The following is a 12,665-nucleotide window of genomic DNA, read 5'->3' as shown; positions in this document are numbered from 1 at the left end:
ATTGAATGGTGGTGCTGGCTCGAAGGGCCGAATGGCCTACTCCTGCAACTATTTTCCATGTTTCTATGGTACGATACAATAGAACTTTGTTTATCCCAGGAGGGAAGTTGGTCTGCCAACAGAACAAGATAAAATAAAGCGATGAGTGGAAAGGATTGGGGTTGTGCAAAGATTGAGGGGAGGAGGAGGGGAGTCAGTCTACCCCACGACAGAAGGTGGTTGTACAGTTTGATAGCCACAGGGAAGAAGGATCTCCTGTGGCGTTCTGTGCTGCATCTTGGTGGAACCAGTCTGTTGCTGAAGGTGCTCCTCAGGTTGACCAGTGTGTCATAGAGGGGGTGAGCTGTATTGTCCAGGATGCTCCACAGTTTGGCTTGTTTTATTGTAGTGTAATATTATTTTTAATAATTGAATACATTTAAAAATCAATTTATAAAAAAAAAAAAAAAAAAAAAAAAAAAACCACCCACCTCCGGTGAATCCAACTCCAACTCCAGCCCCCAGGACGGAGTCAGCCTTCCTGATGAGTTTGTTGATCCTATTGGTGTCCGCGACCTTCGCCCTGCTGCCCCGGCACACGGCAACAAAGAAGATGGCACTGGCTACCACCGATTGGTAGAACATCTGCAGCATCTTACTGCAGATGTTGAAGGAGCGGAGCCTTCTCAAACAGTCCAGCCGGCTCTGTCCCTTCTTGTACAGAGCCTCAGCGTTCCTGGACCAGTCCAGTTTACTGTCCAGGTACCGTCTAAGTTTCTTGTACTCTTTGGTAAACTGCACATCCACACCATTGATGGAGACGGAGGACATGGGTGTTCCTCTCCTCCTAAAATCCACCATTAACTCCTTAGTCTTGTCAGTGTTGAGCTGCAGGTGATTCAGCCCACACCACTCAACAAAGTCGTTGACTACACCTCTGTATTCAGTTTCTCTCCCCTCTCTGATGCTGCCTACAATTGCAGAGTCAACAGACAATAGACAATAGGTGCAGGAGTAGGCCATTTGGCCCTTCGAGCCAGCACCGCCATTCAATGTGATCATGGCTGATCATCCCAAATCAATACCCCGTTCCTGCCTTCTCCCCATATCCCCTGACCACTATTTTTAAGAGCCCTATCTAGCTCTCTCTTGAAAGCATCCAGAGATCCTGCCTCCACCGCCCTCTGAGACAGAGAATTCCACAGACTCACCACTCTCTGTGAGAAAAAATGTTTCCTCGTCTCCGTTCTAAATGGCTTACTCCTTATTCTTAAACTGTGGCCCCTGGTTCTGGACTCCCCCAACATCGGGAACATGTTTCCTGCCTCTAGGCTGTCCAAGCCCTTAACAATCTTATATGTTTCAATGAGATACCCTCTCATCCTTCTAAACTCCAGAGTGTACAAGCCCAGCCGCTCCATTCTCTCAGCCTATGACAGTCCCGCCATCCCGGGAATTAACCTTGTAAACCTACGCTGCACTCCCTCAATAGCAAGAATGTCCTTCCTCAAATTAGGGGACCAAAACTGCACCACAATACTCCAGGTGTGGTCTCACTTGGGCTCTGTACTGAAAAAGTCATCTGAAAACGTCTGCAGGTGGCCGGAGACGGAGTTATATCTGAAGTCCGAGGTGTAGATGGTGAACAGGAAGGGAGTGAGGACCGTTCCCTGTGGGGCCCCTGTGTTGCTCACCACCATGTCCGGGACACAGTTCTGTAGCCTGACATATTGTGGTCGTCCAGTCAGGTAGTTGGTGATCCAGGACACCAATCCACCCGCATCTTCATCAGTTTGCTCCCTAGCAGTGCAGGCCGGATGGTGTCAAAAGCACTGGAGAAGCAAAAAAACATGACTCTCACAGTGCTTCCCGGCTTATCCAGGTGAGCATCGGAACGATGGAGCAGGTGGATGATGGCTTCCTCAACCCCCATCTTTGTTTGGTAAGTGAACTGCAGGGGTTCCAGGTAGGGTTTAACCATCAATTCCCATACCTAATCCGACCTCTCTGTCCTGGGCCTCCTCCATTGCCAGAGTGAGCACCACCGGAAATTGGAGGAGCAGCACCTCATATTCCGCTTGGGCAGTCTGCACCCTAGCGGCATAAACATTGAATTCTCCAATTTCCGGTAGCCCTTGCTGTCTCCTCCCCTTCTCAGCTCTCCCTCAGCCCTCAGGCTCCTGCTCTTCCTTTCTTCTTCCTGCCACCCCCCCCGCCCCCCCCCCTCCCCACCCTGCATCAGTCCGAAGAAGGGTTTTGGCCCAAAACGTTGCCTATTTCCTTCGCTCCATAGATGCTGCCGCACCCGCTGAGTTTCTCCAGCAATTTTGTCTACCTAGGGTTTAACCAATGTCTGCAGTCATTGGAGGAGCTGGGGCACGTTCTCTTTGGTACAGGAACCAGGCATGATGTCTTCCACATCACAGGAACCCTCTCCAGGCTCAGGTTGAAGACATGCTGGAGTACTCTGCACACGGCTTGAATAGCCTCGGGCTGACATCATTGGGACCCGTGGCTTTGCCTGAGTGGAGTCTGCTCAGCTACTTCCTCACCTGCTCTGTCTTGATGGGGCAGGTGCGACAAAGAAAGGGCAGAGGACGTAGACCAGGGGGAGAGTCTGTCGGGGAGCAGGGGGGGGGAGGGTGGGCAGAGACCACAATGGCAGAGTAGACGATGGGCCGAATGGCCTAAGGCGCGTGGAACTTATGACCATCATCGGACAGTACAACAGTTCCTCAGATCCCACACCAGTGGATACGTTCATAGGTTCTAGGAGCAGAGTAAGGCCATTCGACCCTTCCAGTCTACTCCGCCATTCAATCATGGCTGATCTATCTTTCTCTCTTCTCCTGCCTTCTCCCCCTAGCCCTTGACACCCGTTGGAACCCTTTGGATTGTGGTCTTCATGGGGGGGTCTGTGTAATCGGGTGCTGGTCACACCTCTGGTGAGGGGCTATCTTCTGTAACGCTGTGTACTCAAGCTGTCCCATTGCTGATCTTCCTACAATGTCTTCCTCATCATTGCCTTCTGAACATCTTCCTCCACGACCGTCGACCTCATTGGTGACCCTCGGACTATCCTTGATCGGACTTTGCTGGCTTTACCTTGCACTAAACGTTATTCCCTTATCATGTATCTGTACTCTGTAAATGGCTCGATTGTAATCATGTATTGTCTTTCTGCTGACTGGTTAGCACGCAACAAAAGCTTTTCACTGTACCTCGGTACATGTGAGTGACAATGAATTGAACTGATTTTCTTGATGATTTAATAGGAACCTGATCTAATGTTTAAATGCTACAGATACACATTTATCAACCTGTTGTGCTGTTCCAAGTACGAATTTTATTGTTCCACTTGGGGTCCAGGAAAGAGCGTTCACGTTGCGGCCCTGTTTCCACCAATCTTTCCACCACCACTCACAAGAAGCACAAGAAGCGACAAGACAGACACCATGTTTTTAAGAAGGAACTGCAGATGCTGGAAAATCGAAGGTAGACAAAAGCGCTGGAGAAACTCAGCTGGTGCGGCAGCATCTATGGAGCGAAGGAAATAGGCAACGTGTGGGGCCGTAACATCTTCAGACTGATGTGGGGTGGGGGGTGGGGGAGGGGGGGGGGGGGGTGCAGGGAGAAGAAAGGAGAAAGGAAGAGGAGGAGCCCGAGCCCGAGGGCTGAGGGAGAGCTGAGAAGGGGAGGAGACAGCAGGGACTACTGGAAATTGGAGAAGTCAATGTTTATGCCGCTAGGGTGCAGACTGCCCAAGCGGAATATGAGACGCTGCTCCTCCAATTTCCGGTGGTGTTCACTCTGGCCATGGAGGAGGCCCAGGACAGAGAGGTCGGATTCGGAATGGGAGGGAGAGTTGAAGTGCTGAGCCACCGGTAGATCAGGTTGGTAGAGCGGATCGAGCGGAGAGGTGTTCGGCGAAACGATCGCCAAGCCTACGCTTGGTCAAAGACAGACACCATTGTATGCAGATGCAGAGACGTGTGATCAGCTCTGGCTGAACAACTTCTAATCTTGTGTGTGGGCTCGACAAGAAGAAGATTGTTCCACTTCGGGACAATGAAACACTCCCTCAACCTTCTCCCTCTCCCCTTTAACACTTAGGAAGTGGGAGAAAAAAAATGTCGGAATTAGAAAATCATTGCAAATTGTATGCTTAGCAACTGCAGAGGATGAGGGGTGATCTTACAAAGGTGTATAACATCATGAGGGGAATAGATAGAGTAGATGCACAGCATCTTTTACCCAGAGTATGGGAATCAAGAACCAGGGGACAAGGATTTAAGGTTAGAGGGGAAAGATTTAGAATTAGAAGAATAATTTAATTGCCACACAACCAAGGTCGGTGGTATTTGGGTTGCCAGCAGCGGTACAATAATAAAGAACACAACCACAATAAAATTTTTACACAAACATCCACCACAGCATTCATCACTGTGGTGGAAGGCACAGAGCTTGGCCAGTCCTCCTCCATTTTCCCCCGTGGTCGGGACCACCACCCCCCACAGCCGTTGCTGCGGGCGTCCAGATGGTAAGGGACAAAGTCAAAGTCAAGGTGAGTCCAGGATCGGCTCTTCCCAACCAGAGACCGCGGCTTCAGGCTGGTGTAGGCCGCAGGCCAGCAGGCAAAGTTTTAAAGTACCTGCCGTGCCGCAGCCGGAAGCACCGCAGTCTGCAGGGCCGGCGGTCGAAGCTCCTCTCCTGGGGTGATGTTAAGTCCATGCCGCACCCGCGGTAGAAGACGGCCGCGGGCCGGCGGTGGAAGCTTCTTCTTCCCCCCGGGTCCTCCACGAGGGATCCCGGGCTGTAGACGCCGCACCAGCTGGAGTTCTGCAGGCTGCGGCTTCAGGCTGCCGGCTGCCGCGGGCCAGCGTAACGGAGCACTCCCCTCCAGCGAGGTCTCACCCGCTCCGCGCCGAGAGTCCACGCTGCGCCCGCCGCTGAAGCTCCGGGCGCGTCTCCGGGAAAGTCCGCGCCGATCCTTGCTGAAAAAGTCGCCTCTCCATGGAAGAGGCGGCCAAAACAGTTTCCCCCTTACCCCCCCCACACCACCCCCCACACATAACACACAAAGAAACATTAAAAACAGACTTTTAAACATACTAAAAAAATTAAAAAAGTTGGAAAAAAACGGACACGCTGCCGACAGGCCATTTAAAATAATGGCCAAAGCAGCACAATCCTTCTGCTTGCTCATCGCACAGGCACAGAAAGCAGGAATAACTGTGATTCCATTTTTGTGTGTCTATCCTCGATTTAAACCAGCATCTGCAGTTCTTTCCTACTGATTTAATGGAAGTTCATAACAAGAGGGTTTCAGTTTAGGAGTAAAGAGGTTCTTCTGCAGTTGTATAGGGCTCTGGTGAGACCACATCTGGAGTATTGTGTCCAGTTTTGGTCTCCGAATTTGAGGAAGGACATCCTTGTGATTGAGGCAGTGCAGCGTAGGTTCACGAGATTGATCCCTGGGATGGCGGGACTGTCATACGAGGAAAGGTTGAAAAGACTAGGCTTGTATTCACTGGAGTTTAGAAGGATGAGGGGGAATCTTATAGAAACGTATAAAATTATAAGGACTGGACAAGCTAGATGCAGGAAAATTGTTCCGAATGTTGGGCGAGTCCAGAACCAGGGGCCACAGTCTTAGAATAAAGGGGAAGCCATTTAAGACTGAGGTGAGAAAAACCTTTTTCACCCCGAGAGTTGTGAATTTGTGTAAATCCCTGCCACAGAGGGCAGTGGAGACCAAGTCACTGGATGGATTAAAGTGAGTTAGATAGAGTTCTAGGGGCTAGTGGAATCAAGGGATATGGGGAGAAGGCAGGCACGGGTTATTGATAGGGGATGAACAGCCATGATCACGATGAATGGCCTCCTCCTGCACCTATTTTCTATGTTTCTATAAGTTGTGTTGAAGGTTTAAATGCTAAAAAAAAAACACACACAGGCAGCAGGAGTAAGACGTTGGAATAAGAAAATGACTGCAAATTGTATTTTTAAATGCAGAGCAACTTCTAGATTCTATTTGGGCGATTGCATTGCATTGTTTATGAGCTGTTTCCAATGAGTGGACTCCACCCCCTGCACTGAAGGGGTGGAGATTGTGTGGAAAGATGTGCACTAAGCTGGGGTGACCCCTCGCCGGGGTACGCACATCACAGGCGGGCTGATTGCCTAGTGTGCGGAGTGGGCATCTGCCCGTTGCCCAGGCCTCTGGTGCAGTGAGGCACCCGCTTCACCAGCTGCACCACTGTGCTGTACAACTGGCAACAGTGCTGTCAGACAGACAACAGTGGCATACTGTCTAAATTTGTTTGACTTCCATTGAATAAAGTAATAAAACGTAACTACAGATGCTGGTTCATACCAAAGATGGACTCAAAGTTCTGGAGTGACTCAGCAGGTCGGGCAGCGTCACTGGAGGAAATGGACAGGTGATGTTTTGGGTTGGGACAGTTTTGTAGTCTGAAGAAGGGTCCCGACCAGAAACGTCACCTATTTCCTCTCTCTCTCTTGAGATGCTGCCTGTCCCGCTGAGTTACTCCAGCATTTTGTGTCTATCTTCGATTTAAACCAGCATCTGCAGTTCTTTTCAACTGATTTAATGGGAGTTGTGTTGCAGGTTTAAATGCTAAAAACACACTTAGAAAGTAGGAGAAAGACATTGGAAATAGAAAATGATTACAATAGACAATAGACACAAATACAATTGCAAATTGTATTTTTAAATGCAGAGCAACTTCGAGATTGCATTGCATTGTTTATGAGCTGTTTCCAAGCAGTGGACTCCGCCCCCCTGCAATAGTTTCACCAAAGTTTGCTCTGCTCAATGATCTTTGAGTTTCACTTCTGGGGAAACGAGAGTGAAGTGTTGGAGTGTGTGTGGAAAGATGTGCACTAGGCAGGTTTACCCACCAGGGTAAATCAGAGTCTCTATAAGATTTACTAAACACGATTTGGACAAGTGCATGCCATTGTTAATAAATGCAGGGTGAAGGGAGATTCTGTGTGTAAATGAGTTAAGTCTGACACACTGTAACTTTACTGAGTCTTTAATAAAGGCACATGTGAAGCACGTCCCAGTACTGACTGCATCTAGTCTTCAGGCGTACTGGAACCAAGGGAGGAACAAGGGGAAGATATCACAGTTATACTGAGATGACTAGGGCGTGGTTAGTGGTATTGAGGTAGCTACATTATAGGTTGCATGCATAAACCATCTACATCCTTTCCCTTAGAAATCTAAAATTGAAGTTATAACAGTGGCAGTGTGATTATACAACACATGCAAATTTAGACGAAATCACCGTAGCGGACAGGAGGTTTGACAACCCGACCCGAGCGTGTGCGTATAGCACCACCAGATAGAAGAGGAGGCGGAGCAGCAGCAGCCGGGAAGGAGAAAGTCGGCGGAGACCCAACCGGGAATGCGGGAGGTGACCCAGCCGGCACGGGTGATCTAGGAGGAGGAGACGGGGGAGAAGGAGGAGAGGGAGAACGAGCAGGGGAGGGGATCATCTGCCCGAAACCAGGAAGCACAGAAGGAGGAGAACGCGGCAAGCGAACTGACCGGGGCATGCAGGGAGCTGTGGGGTAATTAGTAATGACAGGCTTGAAACGCAACGGAGGAGCGTAAGGATCCGCAGGAGGAGGATGCGGCTCGTTAACGGCCAACAGGTGCTGGCGGCTCCGGCGGTAGACAGTTCCATCAAAGTCCACCAGGTAAGATCTCGGGGAATCGTCCACACCAACAACGGTTGCGAGTCGGGAGAATCCGGTGGCTGTCTGCATGCGGACGACCTGGCCAGGCAGTAGTGGTGAGAGCGGGCGGCAGGACTTGTCGTGAGAGCGGCGCTGTACCTCATGCTTGTGAGCAATCCGTTGCTGGACGGCGGCAGGCTGGAGGACCTTGGGCACCAGGGATTGTTGGGCGATCGGCATCGGTGGGCGAAGCACGCGGGACATCAGACGCTGGGCAGGGGATCGCATGGTAGGGTCCCGTGAGATGTTGCGAAGGTTGAGTAGACCCAGGTAGAAGTCACCATTGGAGAGACGAGACTGCTCGAGCAAATTCTTGGCACTGCGGACAGCTCGCTCGGCCAGGCCGTTGCTCTGCGGGTATTCGGGGCTGCTGGTATAGTGAGTGAAGTTCCACTTCACAGCGAAAGCCTGGAATTCAGCACTGGCGAACTGACGGCCGTTGTCGGTCTGCAAGCGGACCGGGGACCCAAAGGTAGCAAAGTGTCTGCACAGCTTACTGATAACCATTTCAGAGGTGATAGCAGGGAGAAGGTCCACCTCGAACCAGTTGGAGTATGAATCAACCAACACCAGGTAGTGCTTGCCTCGCCATTCGAATATGTCAGCAGCCAGCGAGGTCCAGGGCATGGCAGGCGCAGGCTGCTGCAAAAGTGGCTGGCACTGCTGATGTGGGGCAAGAGTGTTGCAATCAGGACAGGAGGCTACTCAGGCTTTAATGTACTTGGCCATGCCGGGCCAATAGTATTGTTCTTGGGCATGTGAGACGGTGGCATCGGCTCCGGGATGCCCCATGTGGGCAGCGTTGTAGTACAAGTCGTACAGGGAGGCAGGGACGACCACCTTGTGACCCTTGATGATGATGCCGTCCCGGAGCACAAGTTGGTCGCGGACCAGAAAGAAAGGGTGGGCACCCGCAGTGGGCACCCGCAATTCTGGTCTCCAATTGGAGGCGTGCGTTCGGATCCCACTTCTGACACCATGTAAATGAGTTAAGTCTGACACACTGTAACTTTACTGAGTCTTTAATAAAGGCACATGTGAAGCACGTCCCAGTACTGACTGCATCTAGTCTTCAGGCGTACTGGAACCAAGGGAGGAGCAAGGGGAAGATATCACAGTTATACTGAGATGACTAGGGCGTGGTTAGTGGTATTGAGGTAGCTACATTATAGGTTGCATGCATAAACCATCTACACTGTGCATCTACCCGATCTATTCCTTTCATGATTTTATACACAGTCTTATTTTTAACTGAGAGCCATAGGTTTAAGATGAGAGGGGAATGATTTAATAGGAACCTGATTTAATGGAAATCATAGGTAGACACAAATGCTGGAGTAACTCAGCGGGACAGGCAGCATCTCTGGAGAGAAGGAACGGGTGACGTTTCGGGGTCGAGACATCACCCATGTCCAGAGATGCTGCCTGTCCTGCTGAGTTACTCCAGCATTTTGTGTCTACCTTCGATTTAAACCAGCATCTGCAGTTCTTTCCTACACTTAATGGGAGTCATTTAGCACATTTAAATGCTAAAAACGTACTTAGGAAGTAGGATAAAGTAATTGAATCTTGTTTTTATAAGTGCAAAGCAACTTATAGTTTCAGTAAATACTATTTGGGCAATTGCATACTATCGTTAATAAATGCAGAACAACTTCTAGATTCAGTAAATAATATTTGGGCAATTGCATTATAAATGCAGAACAACTAGATTTAGTTGACACGTGTTGGGCAATTGCATTAATTGTTTTTGCACCGTTTACAACCAGCTGGAGTCCCTGGACTCCGCCCGCTGAGCTTTTTAGTTTCGCTTCTGGGGAAACGAGAGTGAAGTTGAGCCGAGTGAAGGTTTGGAGCAAAAATTTTGGTTTGGAGCGTAGGCGCTGGGATGCGCGCTGGGGGGCGGGGCCTCTCGGCCGGCCGATTGTTGCGCCGCCCATCGCCGGCCGCTCGGGGGCGGTAGGGAGGGACCGAAGGAGGAGGGCGGCGCTCGTGCGCGGAGCCGAGAATGGGCGAGCCGAGGGCAATGCGCGTGCGCGGGGCTGAGCCGAGCCGAAGGTGGGGGCGAGCCGAGGGCAATGCGCGTGCGCGCAGCAGCCCCGGCCCGGCCGAGAGAAGCCGAACGCAGGAGGGGGAGAGGGAGGGGGCGGGGGAGCTGAAGCCCGACGGGAGCCGAACGAAGACCCGAAGCCGAGCGGAGCCCCGAAGCCGAGCGGAGCCCCGAAGCCGAGCGGAGCCCCGAAGCCGAGCGGAGCCCCGAAGCCGAGCGGCCGCCATTATCTGAGGGGCGGCCCCTTGGTTACGGGCCCTGTGACAAGGCTGCGCCGGGCTGAGCCGCGCTGTGCATCTTCCATACCGTCGGCTCCGTTTGATGGATCCTCGCATCGCCTGGTTCCAGCCAGAACAGCTCGGGCCCGCCAACGTCCTGTGGATGCAAATCTGGGAGACGACGCAAGGCTTGAGGAATCTTTTCTTTAATAATAATAACTGTGTGGCGGCGGCGGCAGCGGCCACGGACACCATGTTGAGGGAGCGCGGCGGCCAGGGCCAGGGCGCGGGCGACTTCGGCCCACAGGGAGACTTCCTACCGCTCGAATCGGGCGCCGACAACTGCCCTGCCGCCCCAGCGGGCTGGAGGAAAGGCCAGGCCGAGCACAGCAACCGCAACAAGAGGAAGCGGGACAACAAGGCAAGCACCTTCGGCTTGAACTACAGCCTGGTGTCGGGCGGCCCCTACAGCGGGACCCCCTGGAAGAACCGCAACTACAGGGAGGGCGTGCTGGGGTAAGTAAGGCCGCTCCTCTTTAGGCTGCTCCGCCACCGCAAGGCTAATTCGGGTGGTGGTGCTGTGGAGGACTTCGTAAATCCTTCCCGAGGATAGCTCCGGTGGTGCCATATCTATAAATGCAGCCCACACTGCAGATGGCAGCCCGTGATTTACAGGTGCACTGTCAAAACGGGACTGGGAAGCTATTTAATATAAATGCACGTACACACATGCATATATTTTATCTCTCTCTCTCTCTTATATATAAAAATAAAATATATGCATGCATATATTCGCTCTATATATAAATATACATATTTTATCTCCCTATACATATATACCTCTATATATATATATATACACATATGCGTGCTTTTATTTATATATATATATACACACAATATATATATATATATATATATATATATATATATATATATATATATATATATATATATATATATATAATATTTAATTTGTGTCATGAAAAGGTACACAGCTCTAAAACGGGTAAAGAAATAGAGCCATGCAACTTTTCATGACGCAAATGATACATTTGAGGCAATTTGGCATTCCTTCATATGCGACCGAAGCCTCAAAACATTTTTTAAAATGAATGAAAATAAATTGTTTTAAGCTCCTATCACTGTTCATCAGTACGCATTTTTTTGAGACATTGGTAATCATTGATCAAATCAAACTTTTGTACCGTTACTTAAATTCACAGTCATCTCCCTCGGTTTCTTGAGCATAGGTTAAAATTGAATGTAAATGAAGGAATATGGATAGTTAAAGTTGTCTTTATCAGCAAATTATTCCTTTCCAAAGTAGAAATAGTGCAGGACTGTAAGGGTGTCATACAAATTTGATTTGAAGAGCTGTAATGTAAAGATAGAATTTGCTTGTTCTTAATTGTACAAAGACTAATACTTATTTAGTTATGATTGTGCAATAAATTTTTCATTGTATTAAGGACGGGGAAATTATCAAATGCAAATCCATTAACTGCTATCAAGAATTCTGTTTAATATTCACAAATAAGGATTTGGCATGTGGGCTTTCCTCTTTAAACCTTTAATCGACTTTTCCTTGTAGCTGGAGTTGGTAATATTGCCAAATGTGTATATATGGTTTACTATTTTTCTGATCTGTCGTGATTTATGTATTTTAGTCCTTATGGCCATTGTAAAGTGAGGTACGATTTATATGAATTTGACAGCTTTCATTTAGTGGCTCTTCAAATTTGAGTGTATTTGCATGACACCTTTAGAGTGCCAGTTAAAATGTCACTTTTCCATGCATATTTTTGGATATCTAATGTTCTTTTGGAACTTTTACAGTAATGGTCTTGATTTTTAAGTGAAGTGGTCAAGTAAAGTATGATGTATATTGTAAAATAATTTCCCCAAATGATTGAAAGTGGATATGATTAGTGAACATTCAACCCACGTGGTAGCAGCAGGCAGCTATCTATCACTTTAGAAAATCTAATGTCCTTGAGCTAGGGCAGATTTGCACATGTAGACTTTGGAGTGAAGGGAAGTTCAAGGCTTTGAAAGAAAGTTGGAGTTATTTTTTCACGAATGCCGCAGCAGAATATGAAAAATCTGCCCATTAGATCATTAAGGCAAATCTGATTCATGATGCATTTGTTCATTAGTTTGCATTTACCTATAATTTACATTGAATGCTTAACATTTACAGTTAAAAAATGAATGATCTAATTTATTCCTTTGCTGCTTGATTTATGTAAAGCTAATGTGCGTGACACATTTTGATGATACTGAGCATTTCACTTATTAAGGCAATAACTGAGTAATTTTGATACTTGAGGGTTAAACATTTTTTTAAAAGTCCCGTCTTTGTTAGTGAGAGTGGTAGTTGTCGACAAGGATATGTAACTGTGTTGGGAGGAACTGCAGATGTTGGTTTGAACCGAAGATAGACGCAAAAAGTTCAAATAACTCAGTGGGCCAGGCAGCATCTCTAGAGAGAAGGAATGGCCGATGTTTCGGATCGAGACCCTTCTTCAGACACACTCTGGGTCTCGACCTGAAACCACCCATTCCTTCTCTCCAGAGATGTTGCCTGTCCCGCTGAGTTACTCCAGCTTTTTGTGGATACTGAGTTGGATGATCAGCCATGATCA

At 48.9% G+C, this 12,665-nt stretch overlaps 1 protein-coding gene across 1 annotated transcript in view; it reads left to right on the top strand.

Annotated features, from left to right (window-relative positions):
* The first annotated feature begins 9,976 nt into the window (after positions 1-9,976).
* tent4b (terminal nucleotidyltransferase 4B) overlaps positions 9,977-12,665 on the top strand; it is a 41,157-nt gene continuing 38,468 nt past the window's right edge. The window contains exon 1 of the mRNA XM_033036363.1: positions 9,977-10,533. Within this exon, the coding sequence (XP_032892254.1) occupies positions 10,121-10,533 (413 nt within the window). The 5' untranslated portion in view covers positions 9,977-10,120. The remainder of the gene's footprint in view (positions 10,534-12,665) is intronic.

The sequence above is a fragment of the Amblyraja radiata genome, chromosome 17, assembly GCF_010909765.2.
Source record: "Amblyraja radiata isolate CabotCenter1 chromosome 17, sAmbRad1.1.pri, whole genome shotgun sequence".
Classification (NCBI taxonomy): domain Eukaryota; kingdom Metazoa; phylum Chordata; class Chondrichthyes; order Rajiformes; family Rajidae; genus Amblyraja; species Amblyraja radiata.
Note: the sequence above shows the minus strand (reverse complement) of the source record. Positions and strands in the feature narration are given on the sequence as shown.